The sequence below is a fragment of the Chiloscyllium punctatum genome, chromosome 11, assembly GCF_047496795.1.
Source record: "Chiloscyllium punctatum isolate Juve2018m chromosome 11, sChiPun1.3, whole genome shotgun sequence".
In the NCBI taxonomy this organism is placed as follows: domain Eukaryota; kingdom Metazoa; phylum Chordata; class Chondrichthyes; order Orectolobiformes; family Hemiscylliidae; genus Chiloscyllium; species Chiloscyllium punctatum.
Window position 1 is genome coordinate 28314396 of NC_092749.1, and position 23330 is coordinate 28337725.

The following is a 23330-nucleotide window of genomic DNA, read 5'->3' on the forward strand; positions in this document are numbered from 1 at the left end:
TCATTTGAATTGGCAATATGATGACATTTATAAATATAAAGTTTTCAACCTCATTTTCCCACACAAGAAATCACAGCTCCCCATAAGTCATTTGTTAAGTGAAAATGTTTTGACAGTAAGATAACTGGAAGGAGTTTTGAAACTGATTCATGACTGAGTGCTGGGAGAAGGACCATTAAGTATGTGGTTTTGGAGACTGATTGAACTGATTCAGGTCAGAACCCAGAACAAGTATAAAGGACATGACTGAACTTGAGACAACTCAATGCAAAGCCACACTTCCACCTTATTTTGTCTGCACCTCAGAATGTAACTGACTCTTACATCTAAATGCAAATATAAGTCCAAAATACTTTGAATGTAAACCTGTGCATTTTATTTACAACTCTCTTTGCTTTAAAGCATTATAAATTGGGACTCCTTTTCTAGTTACCTTCACCTCGGTGGAGTCTGATTCCCCATCATGATTTGGAGATGCTGGTGTTGGGCTGGGGTGGTGTACAAAGTTAATGATTAAACAACACCAGGTTATAGTCCAACAGGCTTAATTGAAAACGCTAACATTTGGACCCTTGCTCCTTCATTGGGTGATTTGAAGGAGCAGTGCTCCAAAAGCTAGTGCTTCCAGTTAAACCTGTTGGACTATAACTTGATGTTGTGTGATTTTTAACTCTGATTACCCCGGTGTTGAGCAAGTGTAAGGGAGATCATGGCTAAGTGTTATGATTTTCTGAGACATAATATGAGCAATACTGCCCAGTAAAATAATGCTGGCAAGTGTTCTTTTCACTGCCCCTGCATTAATTGTTGATTTTAGTGGAAATTTGGCAGGCAGTAGATGGAGCATGCCCCTGACTGTCCAATGTCATCAGTGAGGTTGACAAACCACGTATACATTTGAAACCACCACCAATCGTCTCTCTCTAATGAGAGAGCAGCCCGATGCTCCGGTTGGTCTATAACGACTTTATCTTTACTTTTCAAGCAACTTGCAGAGACCTGACCACCTATTGTCTGCTTGCTGGAGTCCACCCAGTTCCCCTAAGTGGGGAGTAGGTTGGAAATTACCTCTTGAGGAGGGCTGCAGTGAATTTAGCATTATAGGGGGTTAAGTTCCATGAGGCCAAAAGGAGGACAAATCCTCTTGACAAACAGAGCAAGTTTTAAATTGTAATTTTAATGTTGAGAACTAATGGTTCATCCATTCAAAATTGAAAAAAATTCTGCAAGTTGCATTGAACTTCTATTAATATCATGTGACAGCCATTCTCAGGTGCCAATGAAACACTTGCTTGTTTTAAACCCAGGTTATGTGGTTAACTCCAGTAGTAGAAGCTCAGATATCAGTGTGAATTTTCCTTGTGCTATCACTGAATTTTCACTGAATAGCAAGGGTAGGAATTGTCCTCCAGTTTTCTCTTAAATATTCTTTATCAGGAACACTCCCCACTAAGGGTGTTAGATGATGGGAACATTCTTGTAGTTAGACTCTGCTGGACTTTGGTCATTGTGACCACAGTTTGCAACTTGTAAATGCTTACCATCCTGTGCTTCTCACTGTGCCCATTTTACTGGGGATAAAAATCAAGAGCTGATGACAGCCCAGTAATAATCTATGGCCAGTGTCCAACGTTTCGAGTACGAATTACAAATACACTGAAAGTAATTCAAACCTATTGGAAAACAGCATTTTGTACAGCATCACTAAAATTCCTGAATAAAGTGACTGAAAATTATTTGTCAGGTTGGAGAGATTAAATAAACAAAGTTACATAAATACTTACACTGATCATAACTGTGGAGACAAATAAAGTTAACACTTTAGGTTATTTATCTTTGATTGGAACTGAAAAATAAGGATAAAACTATTTGTTTTGATCTAGTCAAGGAGGGGAGGGAATAGAAAGAACAACTTAGAAGGGTAGAAGTTAGGAGAGGATAGGTTGGAAGATGCGAGAGATTAAGGAACAAAATATTTTATGATGCATAAGACAAAGAGAATAGTAATGGGTGTTGTAAAGGAATACAGCTTTGGCATGAGTAACTACACAGAGGCTGAATGTAAATGAAAGGATAAAGACAGAAACGAGCCAGAAAATGAAAACGTAAACTTCATTAACACAACATGTGGAACAAAATTGAGGCAGATATTATAATCTAAAATTTATTGAACTCTGAAATAACTGCACAGAGGCTAGTATCCCCTGACCAAGTCACCCTTTATTTACATGCGCTGTGTAGATTGAGGAGACCTTCTGAATCTCCTGCTTTTTTTTTCTTTTTTTCTTTTTCTTTTTTTCTTATCAAAGGGCAATCTCCTGGTTATTTTTTTTTACTTTTTCTTTTTTTTTCTTTAACCCCCCACATATTTGTCCCAGCACCCATGGTGTGTGTGTGTAGGTGTGAGACACAGTGAGAGACACAAAGTGCACGAATCTTTATTCAATTTCCACCACCAGGAAGATAGGAAAAACACCCGAGTGGCCAGTGACAAGCACTGCCCTTCAAACCAAAGGGCAATGCTCTGTGATCAAAACAGTGAAGGGGAGGGAATCTCCTGCTTATTTTTTTTTCCTGTTTTTTTTTTCTTTTTCTTTTTACCCCCACACTACCGCCGAACTGCGGTAGTGCTTATTTTTCCCCAGCACCCATGGTGTGTGTGCGTAGATGTAAGACACAGTGAAAGACACAAAGTGAATCTCCTGCTTATTTTTTTTAATTTTTTTCTTTTTTTTCTTTTTTTTTTCTCTTATCTTTTTTAAACCCCCACACTACCGCCTAAGTGCGGTAGTGCTTATTTTTTCCCCAGCACCCATGGTGTGTGTGTGCAGGTATGAGACACAGTGAAAAGACACAAAGTGCACGAATCTTTATTCAATTGCCACCACCAGGAAGATATGAAAAATACCCGAGTGGCCAGTGACAAGCACTGCCCTTCAAACCACAGGGCAATGCTGTGTGATCAAAACAGTGAAGAGGAGGGTAGGGACTAAATCAAAATAAAGTTGGAGGGAGGAATGATGCACTCCACTCCCTGCGGCGCCCACCTCTCCCTGAACGACTCCAGGGTGTTGGTGGACACCGCGTACTCCTTCTCCAAGGACACCCGGGCTCTAACGTAACCCCGGAAGAGGGGCAGGCAGTCGGTCCTAACGACCCCCTCCACGGCCCGCTGCCTGGACCTGTTGATGGCCAGTTTGGCCAGGCCCAGGAGCAGACCCACGAGGAGGTCTTCGGACCTGCCCTCCCTCCTCCGTACCGGGTGCCCGAAGATCAGGAGCGTGGGACTGAAGTGCAGCCAGAAACAGAGGAGAAGGTTTTTGAGAAAATCAAAAAGGGAGTGCAAACGCCCACACCCAATATATACATGGTCCACGGACTCCACAGCGCCACAGAACAAGCAATTGGGCTGGGAGTCCGTGAACCACCGCAACCTGCGGTTGCAGGGGACTGCTGCATGCAGCACCCTCCACCCCAGATCCCCGAGAGAAAGAGGGAGGACTCCCCCGTAGAGAGCCCTCCACTGGGGATCTCCACCGCCCAGTGGCAAATGGGCACGCCAAGGCGTGTCCGGACGGTGGATGAGGGAGAAGAGGTGGACGGTGTGCAGCAGCAGTCGATACAGGTCCTTCCTTTTTATATCCCTTAAGGGGACAAAATTAAAATTCCGGAGGCGGCTCAGGTTGTGGGGCACAGGCTCCCGCGGGAAGTACGGGACCTTGGGGCCAATGTGAAATTCCGTCCGGGCCGGGGTGAGCGCGGACGGGATCCCACCGCACACCTGAGCGTCCTCCAACTGGTGCACTACGTCGGGTCCGAGCACCGCCGTTTTAAGGCGTCGGATGGCGGTGGCCACGTACCGGACGTCTACCGCTGCCCTGCTAGCTATGTCCTGCGGCAGCGTCCAGCCCAGGCCCCCGGCACCCAGCACGTCCCCGACCCTGGTCGCCCTCGCCGCCACGGCCCTCCCCTCCGACAGCCACTCGAACCCGCGAGTACGGAGGTGCGGATTCCTGAGCAACGGCTCCCTGACGACAGCCGCTACTCCAGCCGGAGGGTAGGCGCGACGCGATTCGACCATGTTCCAGACAGTGATCAGGTCCTGGTAAAAGACAGGCAGCACCTTGAGGGCGACCTCCAAACCGTCGCGGTCGACGAACAAGAGCTGCGTGTCGTAGTTGAGGTTACGCACCTGGCGGAAAAAATACGTCGCCAGGGCGCACCACCTAGGAGGAGGCTCGACGTAAAGGTATCGCCGCAAGGTCTGAAGGTGGAACGTCGCGACCTGGGTGCGGACGCACACCAGCGACTTACCGCCCTCCTCAATAGGGAGACTCAGAACCTGCGCGGCGACCCAGTGCATCTTTTTGTCCCAGAAGAAGTCGACCAACGTTCTCTGGATGTCAGCGACAAAGCCAGGAGGAGGGACCATAGCATCAGGGACCCAGGTTCGATGCCATCCTTGGGCAATTGTCTGCAGGAGTTTGCACATTCTCCCCATGTCTGCGTGGGTTTCTTCTAGGTTTTTGAGTTTCCCCTCACAGTCCAAAGATATGCAGGTTAGATGGATTGGCCATGATAAGATGCCCATTGTGAGTAGGCTCAGTGGATTAGGCATGGGAAATGTGGGGCAGCAGGGATGGAATGGGTCTGGGTCGGATGTTCTTTGGAGGGTCAGAGTGGACTTGATGGACCAAATGGCCTGCTTCCACACTGTAGGGATTCTGTAATGAGCACCAAAGTGGAGCTATCAGTTCTCCCATTTATGTAAAAGGATATGAGTTGAAGGTTTACTTACTTCTGTCCATTTATTTTTCAGGACCCTTATGGCTTTGGGTTGCCATGTAGGCATTGCTGATGACCAGGCAGAAGAAAAAGTGAAAAAACTAAAGCTTCCCAGGAAGTGAGTACTTTGATCCAGCATACCATCCGAATATTTTTTGCTGTGTTTTTGCTTTCTGCAAAGCTTAAAACTTACCTTCCAATGGGTAATCATTGTTCTCCCCTGTCCTCTTTCTCCCTTGCCCAATGTAACAGGTACTTAACAATATTGTTGAACCTGTGTTTGGTCTGAAAAAGAAGATAATTAAAAATCAGCACAATTTACTTCACAATCATGATTAAATGATGCAGCATTAGTTGACAATGGCATATTCATAATGTTGAATTCACAATGTAGGCTTGACCTTAATCTTGGCTGATGTTGACTTTAATCTCTGCAGTGCATACAGAGTAGTAATATTTGGAGTGTAGTGTACTTTCCTTGTTTGCTATTTTTGCCCTAAGATGTGGCTACTTGCCCATCCACTGATTTCCTGTGATGACAACCTGTGCCCTGGCTCATTTTGTCACAGTAGGTCATATTTTTCCCATGACGTAATCTTTGTAGGTAGTTTTACCTGCTTCCACAGTTCTACACATACAACAGAACCATATCCATTGGTAATGACTGCAAGTAACAATGTCCAAGTTTTAAATATAAGAGTCTGAAAGAAGCCTTCATTTGTTGACTAAATAAATAAGAGGTATGTGGTAACCAAACACCAGTTCTTTTTCTCAAGGAATAGTAATTCATGTAAATTTTTCATGTATTCATCTAAATTAAGGAGTAGAGGCACCTCACAGTTAGGGAGAACTCCACTGCCAGGTCATGTTCTGCTCAATCTGTCGAGTTTTCTAGCTGGTTCATTAATCAATTCTTCCAAATTACAATGCAAAATTTTGCTGAGGTAATTACATTGGAAACACATGAGGGGCCGAAACAAAGTAGATAAAGAGAATTTATTCTCTTTGGAGGAAAGGTCAAAATTAGGAGAGAAAATTTATGGTAATTAGGAAAAAGGACCAAAGGTGACAGTAAAAAACTCTTATTCAAGCATTGAATTATTTTGATATAGAATGCACTGACTGAAAGGGTGGTGGAGGCAAACTCAATTGTGACTTTCAAAAGGGACTTAGATAAACACTTGAAGGGAAGACCTTTCCAGGGTTACAAGGTAGGGCAAGTGGAATGAGATTAATTAACTTGCTTTTGCAAAGATGTTCTCAAAGGACTGAGGGGACTCCTTTTGTGCTGTACGAGGTCTATGATGATTGCATGCCAGCAAGTTGACAATCTCGCACCACTTTGATTTTTAAACTTTCATCCATGTTGTCAAATCCTTCCCTGGCTCCAATTCTTCATAAGACCATAAGACCATAAGACATAGGAGTGGAAGTAAGGCCATTCAGCCCATCGAGTCCACTCCGCCATTCAATCATGGCTGATGCGCATTTCAGCTCCACTTACCAGCGTTCTCCCCATAGCCCTTAACGCTGAAGCCTTCTCCCACATTCCAATCTCTAAGTTTGGGTCTCTTGCACTTCCCCAGTTTTCATCACTCTACCCCTTGATCGCTGTATGGGAATACTTTCCTTAAAATTCTTCACTTCCCAATCTCTCCTTATCACTTCCAAATTATTGCGTAAAGATTGCCTCTTTGACCAATACTGTATGATAAGTCTTAGTCCCTCTTTAATAGCTCGGCAAGTCCAGCTGGAAAGAAACATGTTTCTGTCTGCATTGTTTTTAAAACTACTAATCACCACAAATAAAACACCCATGCAGCCAATTAAATATGTATTAAATATAATTAATTATGTATTTTAATATGTAATATTAAATATATTTAATATTTAGTAAATATGTATTTTATATTAAATATTTACAAGCAAACCCCAAACTTAATGTTGAATCCAGAAGCCTATAAAGTGTTCAGTCATGGGAGGAGATATTGTAGCTTTCTTATTCCATTGGGCTACATTGTGAAATTGTAAGAGTCAAAGGACAGTGAAGTAAGAGTGGGAGTCAGCAGCAATTTAAAATAACAGAAAACCATTCAGAACATTTGGAGTCTGTAGACCCAGATGGTGTAAAGGTTGAGGATTGCATAGGAAGGATCAATGTGGAGGCTCTGTGGGAATTTTGGCCACAATTTGAGAAATGGATCAAGGTATTGGAATGATGAAAGGGGAAAATGTGTTTGGTGGTGGCACTGTGATGAATGTTGCTGAAAAGGCACTGAATAATCCATTGAACAGCCCAGTAGGAGGGCAGCTCAGACTGGGACAACCCACTTGTGGGCAAAAGTGAGGACTGTAGATGCTGGAGATTAGAGGCGAGAGTGTGGTGCTGGAAAAGCACAGCAGGTCAGGCAGCATCCGAGGAGCAGGAGAATTGATGTTTCAGGCAAAAGCCCTTCATCAGTTTCCTGATGAAGGGTTTTTGCCTGAAACATCGATTTTCCTACTCCTCGGATGCTGCCTGACCTGCTGAGCTTTTCCAACCCAGTTGAGGCACTGGGAGAGAAGAGAAAGAGTGGACTGTGAACTAAGGATCCTGTCAGCTATGGTGGAGGAAAATCCATGGTTGAGGGATAAGGAGGATTTATTGAAAGCAATGGTGAGAAAGGTGGCTTCATTCCAACGGTTACTCAGGAAGCAGCAAAAATGAGAAGTGGAATAGAATCCTTTCAGAACATTCAAACAATTTGGAGGAGTGTAGTTTTAGGAGCTGTAGGCATTGCTTGGCTTATATTGGTCAATAGCCCATCCCTGCAAATGGAGATCTGCAAAATGGAGGTGGAAGCTACAAAAGAGAAGAGAGAAATCAGGGACGTGAAGACAAGGAAAGGTGGAAGTTTAGCTGCAAAGTTAATTCAATTTTCCAGATTGAGATTAAGGCAGAAAAAGACACTGATACATAATTAAAGTACCAGAAGAAGAGACCAGGGAGGGGTTTTCTGTAGGATTGGAACAAAGAATATTCTATTTATCTCACAGAAAAATGGACATGGCAACAATCTGCACTGGTTTCCATCCCAACTATTTCATTTGGAGGAAATGACTGGAGTTAAAGAGGAAGTTATGAATTTTAAGAACAAGCTCAGTGATGTGAAGGTGGGCGGTGTTGGAGGATAGAACAATATAGGATTTTCATTCAATGAAGAAGCAAAGAATACTCAGGCCGGGATGGAGATGCAGCGAGCACAGACATCCATGGTGAATAATAAACAGTTAGGTTGAGAAGGTGGGAATCATTAAAGTGGTTAATGGCATCAGGATTTCACACAATATCTAAGCATGTGGACAGCCCAAAGATTGGAAAACAGGGTTTCTTTACTCCTCTGGCATCAGGTCTTTACAAAGATGGTGAAATTATGGTAAAACTCAGAAAGCAGAGCATTTACATCAACATAAGCCAGTAGTTCATGACTGATTGAGGACATCTTTTGTTTCTTTCTTTGTTTCTCCATGAGGTCTCTCTCTTCCAAAAACACTCTTTCTTCCAGAGAGGGTCCCCTGCTCAGTGCACTCCTTTACTGTTGCCACCTGCTGCTGTATGCCCTATTGAACAGGACATTTGCTGGAAATACTCAGCAGATTAGGCTCCAGTTGTGAAGAGAGAAACAGAGTCAATGTTTGAAGGTGATGATGTTTCCTCTGTTTTAAGTTTGTTATTAACAAGTGATGACGGCATGACAGACCTAGTCAGGAGTTGGAGACCTTAAACCAATATTTATTGTCTGATAGATTGTACAGGTAGACATCACTGGAACATCTTCACAGAATGAATAATCCTACCCTTTCCATAGTTTCCAGAAAGGCATCTAGTGAGAGTAGTTGGCCTGGATTAGACGCAAGATGCAGAGCAGTGGAGGCATGCTGACTCAGTCTGCACATCATTAATTATTTAATAATTTTCCAGATTAACAATAGGAGTTCAAGGATGAAGTCTTTTTTAAAAAAAACCTATAAAAGACATTCAGTAATCATCACAGGTGTTTTGTTATATGTGGAATTCATCCAAATTACTTCTTATAATATTGTCAATGAATAATCACTTCATTTAATTGCCTACAACTAATGTATTTTTGTTAGAAAGCATTTCTTTCCATGACATTTCCTAAGCATCTGCCTATTCTCCCATCTGACGTCTCCAGTGCAATCTCTCAGTGACCTCTTGGATAAACTCAAACAGAATACAGTGAGTTTTATTTCTTTGTGATAAAGATCATGATCCAGTCACAAGCTCATAAATAGCATTTGATTATGGCATGGCAGAGTTGGTATACAGTTGAAGGCCATGAACTGATGGCACTCATTCTCCATCAATTTGAGGTGGTAGATAAATGTGGAGCTTCCCTGCTGTGGGTGGGTAATTTTACACGTTTTATAATTTCCTGAAAGTCCTCTGGGTGAGATGTGGTAAGCCACAGTGGGCGTAAGGGCAGAAATAACAGAACAGTTGGCTTGGATCAGAAAGCAAGATGCAGCTCAGTGGAGGCATGCTGTCTCAATCTGCCTACGTTCTTGTTTAATTCTGCAAATATACCCTGCGCTTAATCCTTAAAATCCTCAAACCCAGCCTGGATGAAAACCTGATTTAGATATGTTAAAGAAATATGTAATTACTCCACTCAGGCCACTTGGAGTGCATCAGGTTTGAAAAAAAAATTGGCTGATTCTCTAAGGATTTATTTTTCATGTCTAAATATCCTTGAATGTCATCAACCTTCTTAAGGCAATTCCATGCCGGCAGTTCTCTTTAGTTTTTGTCAATGGGTCACAAATGATCAAATTAATTGGATTGTACATGGCGAGTAAATTCCCCTTGGTAAGCAATTCTATTATAACCAATTAATGCTACATTTAATCTGAATGTAGATGGTTGTATTCCCTTCAGACAGTATGACAGAGGAAGAAATCCATTTGCATACACTGGGGCTTTTACCTAGAAGATTCCAGAAAACCTTCATTGATATGCTTGGTTGAGAGTATCTTTAAAGGGGGGTTTGCCAATATTATATGGCAAGTTGCATCCCCTCTGACATGTAGTAAGTACCCATATTAGTCTGGATGCCCAGAAAACTTACTGTTGGTGTTCTTCTGGCATTAGCAGTACATTGATACCAATGGAACATAGCTGAATATTTTCTGGGACATTGTGTTTAGCTTGTATGCAATAAAAATCTCAAATGGGTTTCACAAAACTGGTTGAATTTCACAAAAAACTATGATTATAAAATTTCACTCTCAAAACTCAGTTATCCTTGCAGCTTGACTAATGCTCCCTTCTTATTTTTTGACTTTATATTCCCAAGACCAAACATTGCTACCTGGCAGTTTTCTTTGTACATTGTTTAACTTTTACTTTTTTGTTGAGTATCTTTGTTTCTGCAAAGTCTCAAGCATTGAAAAATTTGTGCATAATCTAGATAGAATGTGTTTGTGATGAGACTTTGAAGTAGATGGTTGATAAACTGTTGTAGTCCACGTAGTATGGGCACACATTTGGAACTCACAATGCCCTTAGGGAAGAAATTCCAGGTTTTCGATGCAGCAACAGCGAAGGATCAACAATATATTCCAAGTCATGAGTTTTGAATAGTGGTGGATATTGTGCAATCATCAGTGACCATCCCCACTTCTGACCTTATGGAGGCAAGATCATTAATGAAGCAGCTGATGATGGTTGGGTTGAGGATGCTATTCTGAGAAATGTTTGCAGAGATGTCCTGGAGCTTGAATGACTGACCTTCTACAATCACAGCGATCTTCTTTTGTGTTTGGTATGACTCCATCCAGTGGGGAGTTTTCCCCTTGGTTACCATTAGAGTTTCTCTCGGGCTCCTTGATGTCATACACGGTCAATGGTTGACTTGATGACAAGGGCAAGCAGTCTCACCTCACCTTCGGAATTCAGCTCTTTTGTCCTTGAGACTGTAATGAATGGCCCTGGCAGAACCCAAACTGAATGTTATTGAGCACGTTATTGTTAAGTAATAGATTTAAAATGTTTTACAAAAGAATCAAATGTGAAGTGAGAGGAAACCATTCCACATAGCAAGTAGTTAGGATATGGAATGTGCTGCATGGAAATGTGGTGGAGGAATATTTAATTGATGCATTCATGAGGAGATTGGATGATTATTTAAATCAAAGCAGTTTACAGAGTTATGGCGAAAACGCAGGAGATATGTAAGCTAAATGCTCAGAGAACCAGTGTAGGCATGATGGGCCAAATGGCCTCCTCCTGCTCTGTAACAATTCATTGATGTTGTCCTTTAGTGTGTCCCTAAATCTAGTGCATATTTGACCTTGAAAACTAGAAAACTGACATCACCCTTCTCAAATCTCCACTAACTGTGATTGATTTTTAATTTTATGATGTTTGCTCTGAGAAAAAGGTTTCCTGCTGGTTGATACCTTAAAAAAAAAGATCTTTTATAGTATATTGGTCTGATGGTAGTTTAAAACCAATGTGAAAGCTTACAGTGCTAGAGAGAGTTTGGCTACTAGTGGTTTTGGTTTTGTAATATAAATAGTACACAAATTACCTAGGTGTGAATTTTCACAAAAGAAAGAGGACCTGATTTGGGAAAGTCCTGCCCACTTTCCTGCTGTGCTGGCATTTTTAGGTTAGATTCCCTACAGTGTGGAAACAGGCCCTTCGCCCAACAAGTCCACTCCTGATCCTCCGAAGAGCAACCCACCCAAACCCATTTCTTTCTGGCTAATGCATCTAACAATGTGGGCAATTTAGCATGGCCAACTCACCTAACCTGCACATCTTTGGACTATGGGAGGAAACTGGAGACCCGGAGAAAACCCATGCAGAATAGGGGAGAATGTGCAAACTCCACACAGACAGTCGCCCAAGGCTAGAATTGAACCTGGGAACCTGGTGTTGTGAGGTAGCAGTGCTAACCACTGAGCCACTGTGCTGCCTCATTCTGTCAGTGCATGTTTTGAGTGCAGCTAAGAGAGTCACATCCTACATTCTCTTCCTGGTCAGCCCCGTTATGGTGAGGGGTTGGGGAAAAGGAGAGAGTATAGCACCTCTGACCATCCTCTTACATTTCCCAACTTGAGTTTCCCCAGGGAGTAAAAATCTGACTGAAGTGTCTACCAGCATTTGGCCTAACTGGTCTCCATGCTGGTGTTTATCCTCCATAAAAGCATCCTTTCCCCTCTCTTCAGCTAAACCTGTCAGTGCAATTTCCTATTCCTTTATCTACTATGTTTGTCCAGAATCTCTTTAGATGCAGTTGTTAGAAATCCTTTTTTCTTTCTATCCTTCTAATGGCAGTGGTGAAATGGCATAATGACTTCTGAAAAAAGCACAACTGGTCCCACACCTAGATTAACACTAGTTCCAGTCAACCATGTATTGAAGAATTGTAACATCATTCAGAACTTAACAACAGTAACACAGTGCTATTATTGAGAGAACATGGGAACAACAATATCAGTGTGTGATGAATTGTGTGCATTTAATGCATGAATTGGTGCAAATGGAACAGTCAACATTGATGATATCTCAAAGCCACTTGCAATACAATGTTATATGTGTATAAGTTCCTCACCCCTCCCCAAAGCCTGGTTGGAAAATGAGATGGAGGCTGAGTCTTAGAAATCTGTGCTGAAATTAAGTGGATGGAAAGGCAACACAGTCACATTTGTGATAAGGTCACTACAGATGAGTATTTGGATCAATGTATGTTGTTGGGATTAAGTCTCTTTCATGAGCTAGTATTTGATATGTGATGGGGCTGAGCCATGGAATGGAAGTCTGTGCTGTCCTTTTCAGTGTTGATTGCCCTTAACTGTTGTGCCAAACCAGTGATCTTGACATAGTCATAGTAAAGTAATTCCAACACTTCATTCATACAATATATGTGACTGTGGTCTAATAGAGTGCTGCTTCTCTCACAGTCTCCATCTCACACCCTCTGCCTGAGTGAACACTCTATTTCATCATCACATCATCAAGTTACATCACTGTCAGATTTACGTTCACCCCACACTCTTGAATAATTCTCTCCACTTTCCCTCTTTCCTAACACAATGTAGAATTGCACAGAATTTACACCAGAGGATCATGCCATTTAGTCCATAGCTGGTCAATATTTTACACATTCTCTCTTTGCCCCCAACCCTGCCCTCACCAATTTACATTTCATCCTATTAGTACACTCTTCCATAAATTCCTTGCCTATAAGCTTATCTAGTTGCCCTTTAAATGCACCAATGCTCTTCACCTCAATAATAGCGATCATTCCACATTCTAACCATTCTCTGGGTAAGCACATTTCTTTTCAATTCCTCATTGGATTCATTCGTGACTAAAGTAAATGCAAGTCCTCTTATGTTCATTGCCCTTCCCACAAATAAAAACCTCTTGATATGAATAAACCAAGAACTGAATAGCAAACCCAAAACAAAGATTTGCATATTATTTTTAAAAAAACATGAGGCTTTTATCAGAAATGGCAGTATAATTCCTGGGTTTCAAATTCATGGTCTTGTGATTAGTCCTTCTATTAGTTTGCAGCCTTTGAACATATTCTTGTGTATCTTTTATCTTTCATGTTGAAGTACCTATGCCTACCTCCTTGGATTGGCTCATGTAATGCAATTTGATATTCCCATGAAAGTTGTTGCAGCTCTGTCTTTTTGCTCTGTGGGCATGAGATTTTATATTACGAAGGACTGTCAATGTTCATCTTCAAATAACAAATGGACATGCATATTATGCAGCAGAAATAAAGGAAGTATTGCCAGTATAAGTGACAAAATGTTGAATATTTAATGTTCAGACAAGCTGGAGGCTCTACCAGCATAGAAATCTAGAGAGCATTTCTGCAATAATTTTATTATGATCTCATTATTTGTTTTTGCCTCTCATAATTTTTATTTTGTTTTGTTTGTTTTAGCATGTCAGGGTCAAAGGAATGTAGTTCTGAGAAATGGAAAACTTACAGTTTGAATCCTGCCCATCAGGATGAAAGCAAGATTTATATTTGTACAACAATCAAAGTACAGTGGACACAATTCTTTTGAGAGTAATCATTATTCTAAAGTAGGAAACATGGCAGCCAAATTGCACATACTATAGTTAGCAACAATACTTGGCATTGATATGGTGCCTTTATGAATTTGTTCCAGCAAGGCCAGCATTTGTATCATATTCCTAATTGCCCTTGAATCAAGTTGCTTGCTAGACCATTTCAGAGGGCAGCTAAGGATCAGCCATTGCTGTGGATCTCAAATCACATGCAGACTAGACCAGGAAAAGATGATAGATTACCTTCTCTAAAAGACATGAATGAAGCAGATGAATTTCCACAACAATTGATTATAGTCTATTGGTCACTATTACTGTGTCTAACTTTTAATTCTAAACCTTATTAATTGAATTTAAGTTCTACTGGCTACTGTAGTAATGGGTTCTTGTATAACAGTGGGATTGTCCCTATCTCTGGACTAGGAGGCCTGGTTCAAGTCCCACCTGCACCAGAGGTATGTAATAATAAATATGAAAAGGTTGATTCATAATAATTTTAAAAAGCAGTGAGCATGGTCAGATTCTAATGAAGTAAATACATTCAAAGGTATTCCCCAAGGGCATTATCAAATCAAATTTGAGGCCAAATCATGGAAGGTGAGATCATGTGACCTGTCTTGGTCAAACAGGAATGTTTGCAGGAATGACTGACATTAGTTTGAAATAATAGAGCGATTAGCCAATGGGGAACTTCAAACCAGCGTCTACAAAAAGACAACAAATACAGACCAAATACTGAACTAGAGAAGCAATTATCCCAACACCCACAAACGAAGCTGCATCAGAACATTATTTCAATGAGCCAACATACACTGCAGCACAGTGGAACTTCGCAGAGCAGAGGAAAATCACCTATAGCGTGTATTCAAAATGAATGGGTGCCCAATGAACACAGACTGCCGATTTCTCAGCAACAAACCCAAACAAGCAGACAAAACACATCCAGAAACCCTAGCCACTCTTCCCTACATCAAAGGCATATCAGAAATGACTGCCAGACTACTCAGACATCATGGTAGCCCACAAACCCACCAACACACTAAAACAGTAGCTAATGAACTTGAAAGACCCTATAGAGACAATGAGCAAAACTAATGTCATTTACAAAATACCGTGCAAGAACTGTAACAAACACTATACTGGACAAACAGGCAGAAAACTAGCCATCAGGATACATGAACACCAACTAGCCACAAAAAGACATGACTCTTTCTCACTAGTATCCTCACATACTGATGAGATAGGACACCACTTTGACTGGGACAATACATGCATCCTAGGACGAGCCAAACAAAGACACGCATGAGAATTCCTAGAAGAATGGCATTACAACTGGAACTCTATCAACAACACATCAAGTTCGACCCCATCTACCACCCCCTGAGAAAAGGAACCGGAAGTGACTTCACCACAGGAAATGACATCACCAACCCCAAAAAAACACACAAATAGAAAGCAGGGACTTTCAGCATTGTTTCACATGAGGTCCACTGAAGATGTTCCCTAGTAAGGTAACAAAACGTCTGGAAATGAACCTTTCAGCTCAGCGAGCAAACCTACATTCAATATGACCGTGATTGGAAAAACTGTTTCAATGATGCTGGTTTAGGGATAAAAACTGACCAAGATATTGGGTGAACTTTCCTACTATTCATCAAACTAATGCCACAGGATCTTCTGGGAGGCCTGATGAGACTTGTTTAAAGTCTCATCAGAAAGCTGCAATGTGGCACTCCTTTTGAGCTTCATTGAAGTGTAGATCATGTACATTAAGTCTCTAGATTATGTATACAAGTCTTTGGGGTGGGTCTCAAGCTCACGATTGAGAGTGTTCCCACTGTAAGGTAAAAGGTAAAGAGGTCTTTCACCTCAAACTGGCTAGCACTCTATATAATTATGTAAGGGTCTCTATTTTGAATCTGTAGCACTCCATCAACGTTTTGCTTTGTTAAGAATAAAAATTTTAAAAAGTGAAGAATAAATAGTGTACAAGGAATGAACATAAAACATATGAAGGATCTTACAGGTGTGCTGTCAGGATGTGCTGTGATTATGAAAAGAGCAGAGGTTTTTAGGATATGCTTCAGTCAGAAATTGTATACTGAACTGTAGGTTAGTTCTGGATTGTAATTTCCAACAGGTTTCAGTTAGGAACATACAAAAAAGGAGCAAAAGTGGACCATTCAGCCTTCAAGTGTTCCATCATTCAGTAGAATCATGGTTGACCTGTTTTGTGTTTTGAATTCCATACTCCAGTCTATATCAGATAACCTTATATTCTCCTGCCTGATAAGAATCCATCCATTCCTGATGAAGAGCTTAAGCTCGAAACACCGACTCTCCTGCTCCTTGGATGCTGCCTGACCAGCTGTGCTTTTCCAGCACCACACTTTTTGACTCTGATCTTCAGCATCTACAGTCCTCACTTTCTCCTCCTCCAAGACTCCATCCAGTTATGTCTTAAATATATTCAGTGACCCAGCCTCCATCACCTTCTAAGGTCAAGAGTTTAAAAGTGGTTGAACCCTCTGAGAGATGTCTCTGTCCTGAAAGGATGACCCCTAATTTTAAAACGGTGCCTCCCAGTCCTGGTCTCACCCACAAGAGGAAGCATCATTTCTACTTCCACCTTGTCAAGACCATTGAGGGTCTTATAGACTTCAATCAACTCACTCCTCACTCTTCTAAACTCCAAATCCAGCCTGTCCACACTCTCCTTCTATAATAATCTGCTCATCCAGGAAATTTTCTGCCTATTCTTGATAAAAGCAAGCCTTTTTTATTTTAATAGCAAAGTTCCCAGTGTCCTCAAGTAAAAAGAAAATTGTACAGATGCTGCAAGTTCGAAATAAAGGTATGCCCCTTCTTTCCCAGACAGCATAAAGCAGAACTGCTAGAAAGTACTCTATAAAGCGTGGTTGCAATCTTTTTCTTAGTTTTATGACATTTCCATAGGGGAGTAGGCAGGTAACTCCTGTGATACATCTGGTTTACAATGAGTGCAATGGGGGTGATCAGGAAGCTTAAAAGTACACTGTCCAAACCTTCAACCCCCAGAATGGTCCAACAGGAGCAAGAGGTTGTAACTTATAGTGCCAGCTACCCCCTCAGAAAGTGACATTTAACCCCGATATCCATCTCTTTCTCTCTCAAGATGACTCCTTGTTTATTGAATCAGGCTGTGGAAGGTGCAGCAAACTCTACCATGCCTGTATCAGACTCTCTTTCTCAGATGTCATGTGTTGCACTGTCTGACTAGTCCAGGCAGTATCTGAATCTCAACGTCACCAGGCCACAATGACTCTTGAGGCATCATCTGAGAATTTCTGATGGGTATTGTCAGTCAGCTCTTGCCACCAGCCAGTCATCACTGTATATGCTGAGGACATTGTTCAGCTCTTGTGGTCACAGGTGAACTACTCCTCAGGCAGTAGAATCTGTCCCTAATGTATGAACATGCCTGGTTGTCGATGAGGCTTCCTACTGTGTGGGTGCAGTTGGTTGCACCCTGCCCTGCCTCCCAGCATCCGAGGGGTAGCTAATGAATTGGTGCATTTTAATGAAGAGAGCACCAGTGACATCCTGGATACGTTCATGAACAGATGCCTATGAGATTGCACAGAGATCCCCAGTGGCTCCCTAGAATGACCCACTCGCACTGCACTTGACAGCCACTGTCTCCTTCAGTGGATTGGGATTCCCTCCTAGACCATGAGGGTGCAGGGGCGGTTCCAATAGCTGGCAGATATAAGAGACAGCTTCCCCGGATATTTTGAAGTATCTCCCTTCTGCCTGTTGTATACAGGTGTGTTGAACCTGCTTCGGGACCAATGCTCACTGTCTATGGTGGCCCCTGCAGGCTTGGAGGGATATGGGCCAAGTGCTGGCAAATGGGGACTGGATTAGGGTAGATATCTCATTAGCATGGACCGAAGGGTCTGTTTCTGTGCTGTACATCTCTATACCTTAATATACTAAGACACCCAGATCCCTTTGTACCTCAGTGTTCTACAATCTCTCTTCATTTAAACAATATCTTTTTTGTCTATTCTGTCACAAAGCTGGTCCACTTTTTCTAAAAGGTGTTACTTTTCTCAAGGATACTGTGTCCTTGGCTTTTTTCAGAGGGGTCATGAACATCTCCCGGTGCCGATTAGACTGGTTTGGTGCAGAGACTAAAGGGTTTTGAGAGGCCTTTCTGTTTTTATGTAAACAAATGAGACTTCAGACCAAAGCGGTCATGTTTTCAAAGTGACCTGTGTAATGAAAGGGGAGTGGTCAGCTCTCTAGCCATCTCATATAGTCATCTAGATGCCTTTAAAATGTTGTAATTGTACCAAACTCCACCACTTCCTTGAACGGCTCATTCCATACACACACCACCCTCAGCGTGAAAAAGTTGCCCTTTAGGTTCCTTTTAAATTTTTCCCCTCTCACCCTAAACCTATGCCGTCTAGTTCTGGACTCCCCAAGCCTGGGGAAAAGACCTTGTCTATTTACCCTATTCATGGCCCTCATGATTTTATAAACCCCTATAAGGTCACTCCTCAGCCTCCAAAGCTCTAGGGAAAACAGCCCCAGCCTGTTTGGCCTCTATTGCTCAACCCTGCAACCCTGGCAACATCCTTGTAAGTCTTTTCTGAATCCTTTCAAGTTTCACAACATCCTTCTGATAGGAGGGAGACCAGAATTGCACACAATATTCCAAAAGCAGCCTAACCAATTTCCTGTACATCCGCAATATGACACAGAAAACGGAACCGATGCTTACAGGTTGAAGTTAGAAGGGGCAGAAAGAGAGCAAGTTGCCACACAGCTCACTGACAAACTCCTAACTAGTTCTGGACTGAACTGCTTAGCTAGAGAGCTTGGCCCATATCCCTCTGCCGGCAAAGCTCCCTCCTGCTGCTGTTCTGTGTTGCTATAGGCCACCTCAGCTGGTATCGCTTGTAGTTGTTTCTGTGATTCAAGGTTGATGTCAGCTATTATGTTTTTGGTTTGAGGAGAAAGTAATCTTTCCCTTACACCATGCCCTGCCAGCCTGCCCCATCATGCCTTGGGGAATATGTCACCAGCATGGTTATCCACCTGGTCTATTCTCCAACCATCATGAGTATTCTGGAAAGTGGTGTCCTATGTGGTTTCAGAGGACAGCTCCATGTGAGTACCATGCCTAGGGTACTGCATGCATCTGAGTGTACCTGTTTTGTTAATGTTTGAACATCCATTGAAACTTTTTGGCAGATAAAATATTTACTTCTTTGACACATGAACTGTGTATCCTCTCCTGGCAGATATAAGAGACAGCTTCCCCGGACATTTTGAAGCATCTCCCTTCTGCCTGTCGCATATAAGTGGGTTGAACCTGCTTCATGGTCTTTGTGTGCTGGCCACGCCGATGGAGACCCCAGAAGTGTCTCAGGCCACTATGTGCACAAATCTTCTTCAATCTTCTTTAATATCCTCACCCAGTTGGTTGTCTAGGCCGTTGGCCAAGACCCGGCTGTATTTTCCAATGTTCACATTGTTCTGCCTGTTCAAGAAACAGTTGGGAATATGGTAACAAAGTGGCTTCTGCACGATTGTGATAATTCGCTACTACTGATGTCATGATGGTGACAGTGGTCTCTTAGTCTGGAAAGCGCACCTTTCCTTTCTGTTCCTTTTCAGCTTGCCTTTAAGAAGCTTGAAGCAGAACTCTTTGAGTATAGCCTTGACACTGTGGAACTACTAGCATCTATGCCACCCTTCCCTTTGTGTGGCTGTGGCATTGAACTTGCAGTCATTGTGATGACTGATGAAGCAGCTTCTAGACTGGATGTCCCTCCCTCACTGTATTGCTGACTGTATTCCTGAGACATCAGGACATGGTGATCAGGCCATGATGTATTTTGGTTCCATTATACTATGGGACCTGTTTGGAATTTGTAAAAGTACTTGATTGATTGATTAATTGTCATGTGTACCAACGTACAGATATAGTGAAAAGCTTTGTTTATGAGCAGTACAGGCAGATCATAGAAAGCAAGGATGTGCAGAAAAAAAGATATTGACGGAGGCATACTGGTAACATTGCACAGGGTGTACAAGAGAGATCAACATTAGCAAGATCAGCATTATTTGAAGCCAGACTGTCCATTCAATAGTCTAATAATGACCGGAAAGAAGCTGTCTTGGAACCTACTGGTGCATGTGTTCAGGCTTCTGTATCTTCTGCTTGTTGGAAGCGGTGGTAGGAGATCATTACCAGGTCTTTGATGATGTTGGCAGCCTTTCTGTGACAGTGAGCTGTGTAAATAGAGTCCATGGATGGAATGCTGGCTCCCTTGATGGCCTGGGCTGTGCACACCACCCTCTTTAGTTTCCTATGATCCTGGGCAGAGCTATTGCCATATCAGGCTGTTATGCACCCGGACAGTATGCTTTCAATTGTGTATCTGTCGAAGTTGATGAGGGTCCTTATGGACATGCTAAATTTCCTGAGCTGCCTGAAGAAGAAGAAGCATTGCTGTGACTTCTTGACTGCAACTACATGGGAAGATGAGGACAGATTGTCAGTCATCATCACTCTGAGGAACTTGACACCTTTAGACCTCAGCTCCGTTGATGTAGATGGGAGCATGCTCTCCATTTTTCCTAAAGTCAGTGGTCAGTTCTTTAGTTTTGCCAATATTGAGAGTGAGATTGTTCTCATTGTACCACATCGCCAAGTCCTTTACCCCCGTTCTGTATATTGACTTGTCGTTGTTCATATCCGTCTTACAATGGTGATGTCGTCAGCAAACTAGTAGATGGCGTTCGTTCGGAATTTGTCATCAGTCGTGGGTGTAGAGGGAGTACAGTAGGTGCTGAGGATGCATCCTTGGTGGGGGAGGCTCCAGTGTTGAGTGTTAATGTGGTGGAGGTGCAATTGTTTATCTTCACTGATTGCAGTCTGTGGGTCAGAAAGTTGAGGATCCAGTTGCAGAGGGCAGAACTGAGACCAACTCACGGAGTTTTCAGATCAGTCTGGATGAAGTAATGGTGTTGAAGGCGGAGTTGTAGTTTATGAGCAGGAGTCTGATGCAGGTATCCTTGTTGATCAGATGCTCCAGGGATGAAAACAGGGCTAAGGATGTGGCATTCGCTGTGGACCTGTTACGCTGAGGCTGGCTGGGAGGCTGGAGTTGATATGGGCCATGAGCAGCGTCTTGAAGCACTTCATTATTACTTACCCCAATGCACAGGAGTAAGTGACAGATGCTAGGTACGCGCCTACATTTACTTTCAGTTGAGAGTCTGAAGCATTGAGTTTCTTGAATGAGATGTTAAATAGGAAGGCAGACTTAATTTCAGCAAGTTGTGGTTTTGGTATGTTGCAAACATATGCTCGCCATCTGCTGTTGACATTCTCAACCCAGCAGCTGAGGATGGAGAGGGGTAGGAACTTAATCGCTGAAGTTTATCTCAACAGCAAGAACCTGGTTTTATTGCCTCTTGTTTGATTAAGTTCACCTGCCTGTCATATTTCTCACCACCTCTGGGACCAAAAATCTCATTTATTGTCTCGTTGACACCCAGCCCAGTCATTCAGTGAAAAATATAATTTGTTTCTATTTACTTGGTCTCACTGTCGTATACTGTTATCAAATCACCCCCATAATCTCTCTAACTGTAATGAAAATAGCACAATCAGTAATGGGCAAGAAATGAGTTTAAACCAGTTTTCAGTCTAGTCGAGGTTCACCTTGAATTGGGACAGCAATCTTAGTAAGATGCTGCGTGCGTTGGAGATTTTGAGCTCGGAGGAAATATTGGGTGGCTAGCATTGTTTTCCTTGGAGCATTGAAGTTGGAGAGGGGTGAATAAAATTATGAGTGGCATGGATCTGCTGGTTAGGGAGGCACTTTTTCCATTAGTAGAGGGATTAGGGGCATAGATTTAAGGTAAGCAGCAGAAGGCTAAGAGGAGAGTTGAGGAGATGTTTTTTCACATCGAGGTTGGTAGGAGCCTGGAATTCACTGCCTGAAAGGATGGTGGAGTCAGATTTCTGCAGTATTTAGATATTCACATAAAATCATCGAGATGTGCAGCACGGAAACAAGGCCCTTCGGTCCAACTCGTCCATGCCAACTGGACAACCAACCCAATCTAGTCCCCTTTGCCAGCACTTGGCCCATATCCCTCCAAACCCTTCCTACTCATAAAACCATCCAGGTGCCTTTTGAATGTTGCAAGTGTACCAGCCTCCACCACTTCCTCTGGCAGCTCATCCCATACATGTACCACCCTCTGCAGTTGCCCTAAAGGTCCCTTTTACATCTTTCCCCTCTCACCCTAAACCTATGCCGTCTAGTTCTGGACTCACCCACCCCAGGGAAAAGACTTTGTCTGTTTATCCTATCAATGTCCCTCATGATTTTATAAACCTCCATGAGAAGCTCCAAATGGGATTCGTGTAGTCAGATCTTTTTTGATTAGTGTGAGCACAATGAGGTGAATGGCCTCCTTCTGCTGTAAATATTTATGAGATTGTCAGTTAATTAACAGTTCACCTCATGGGGACACCACTATCAAATCATCCCCATAATCTCCTCAGCCATAATGAAAATAGCACAATCAGTAATGGGCAAGAAATTAGGTTCAATCAGTTTTCAGTCTGGCAGAGGTTCACCTTGAGTTGGGACAGCAATCTCAGTAAGATGCTGCTGGGTTGGAGGGTCTGAGCTAGGAGGAACTATTGGAGAGGCTTTACCAAGTCCCATGCCTGCCTCCTCTAACAAGGGCTGAAATTGGAGAGGTGCTGGGAAACTGGCATACTGGCTAGCACTGGTATTCTCGGGCTCAGTCACCTTTCGTTGCCAATGTCAGTGCCAATGTCAGTGAACCTAAAAGATGGTCCCCATGAGATTTGTTTCTCTCTCCATTCGTGTTGTCAAATCCATTGAGTTTTTTTGCTTTTGAATGTGATTTACGACTGAACAGCAAATGAAAGCAATCACACTAGGACTGGATTTCTTTTTAAAAGATGGAGGGGAAAAGAACTCTGCAAAGGAAAAAGCCATCAAATATAGAATTCCAAGAATTGTGCACTGCTTCAGAATCTGATCTTTCTTAGGTCTGGAGGAGATACTGTACCTTCTCTCATTCTTTTAAAGGTTACAATTTAATAATTCACGACTGGTCTTCACAGGAAATCACTTGCACTTGCTCCAGATCCATCATTATTACAATCATTCGATACTAATTGTATTTATCTACAAGAGTTGTCAAAAAGTAAATTTCATTTTCTAAGACATGTGGACGTGCTGGGTTTTAAGATAGACTTTTGCCATTGGAATTATTTTTCAACAAGTTGCAACACATAATGATTAATGAAAGCAACCTTTTGCCTGTGATTTTTCCTACTGAAAATCATTCTGATGACCTGTTTGAGGTAGCCAAGTCACTAATGGGTAGTGGC

At 42.4% G+C, this 23330-nt stretch overlaps 1 protein-coding gene across 2 annotated transcripts in view; it reads left to right on the forward strand.

The window, feature by feature from the left end:
* The window catches only part of ryr2a (ryanodine receptor 2a (cardiac)), a 758045-nt gene that overhangs the window by 385924 nt on the left and 348791 nt on the right, over positions 1–23330 (forward strand). For both annotated transcript variants that reach the window (XM_072580564.1, XM_072580565.1), the window contains exon 23: positions 4820–4903. In XM_072580564.1, the coding sequence (XP_072436665.1) occupies positions 4820–4903 (84 nt within the window). The remainder of the gene's footprint in view (positions 1–4819; positions 4904–23330) is intronic.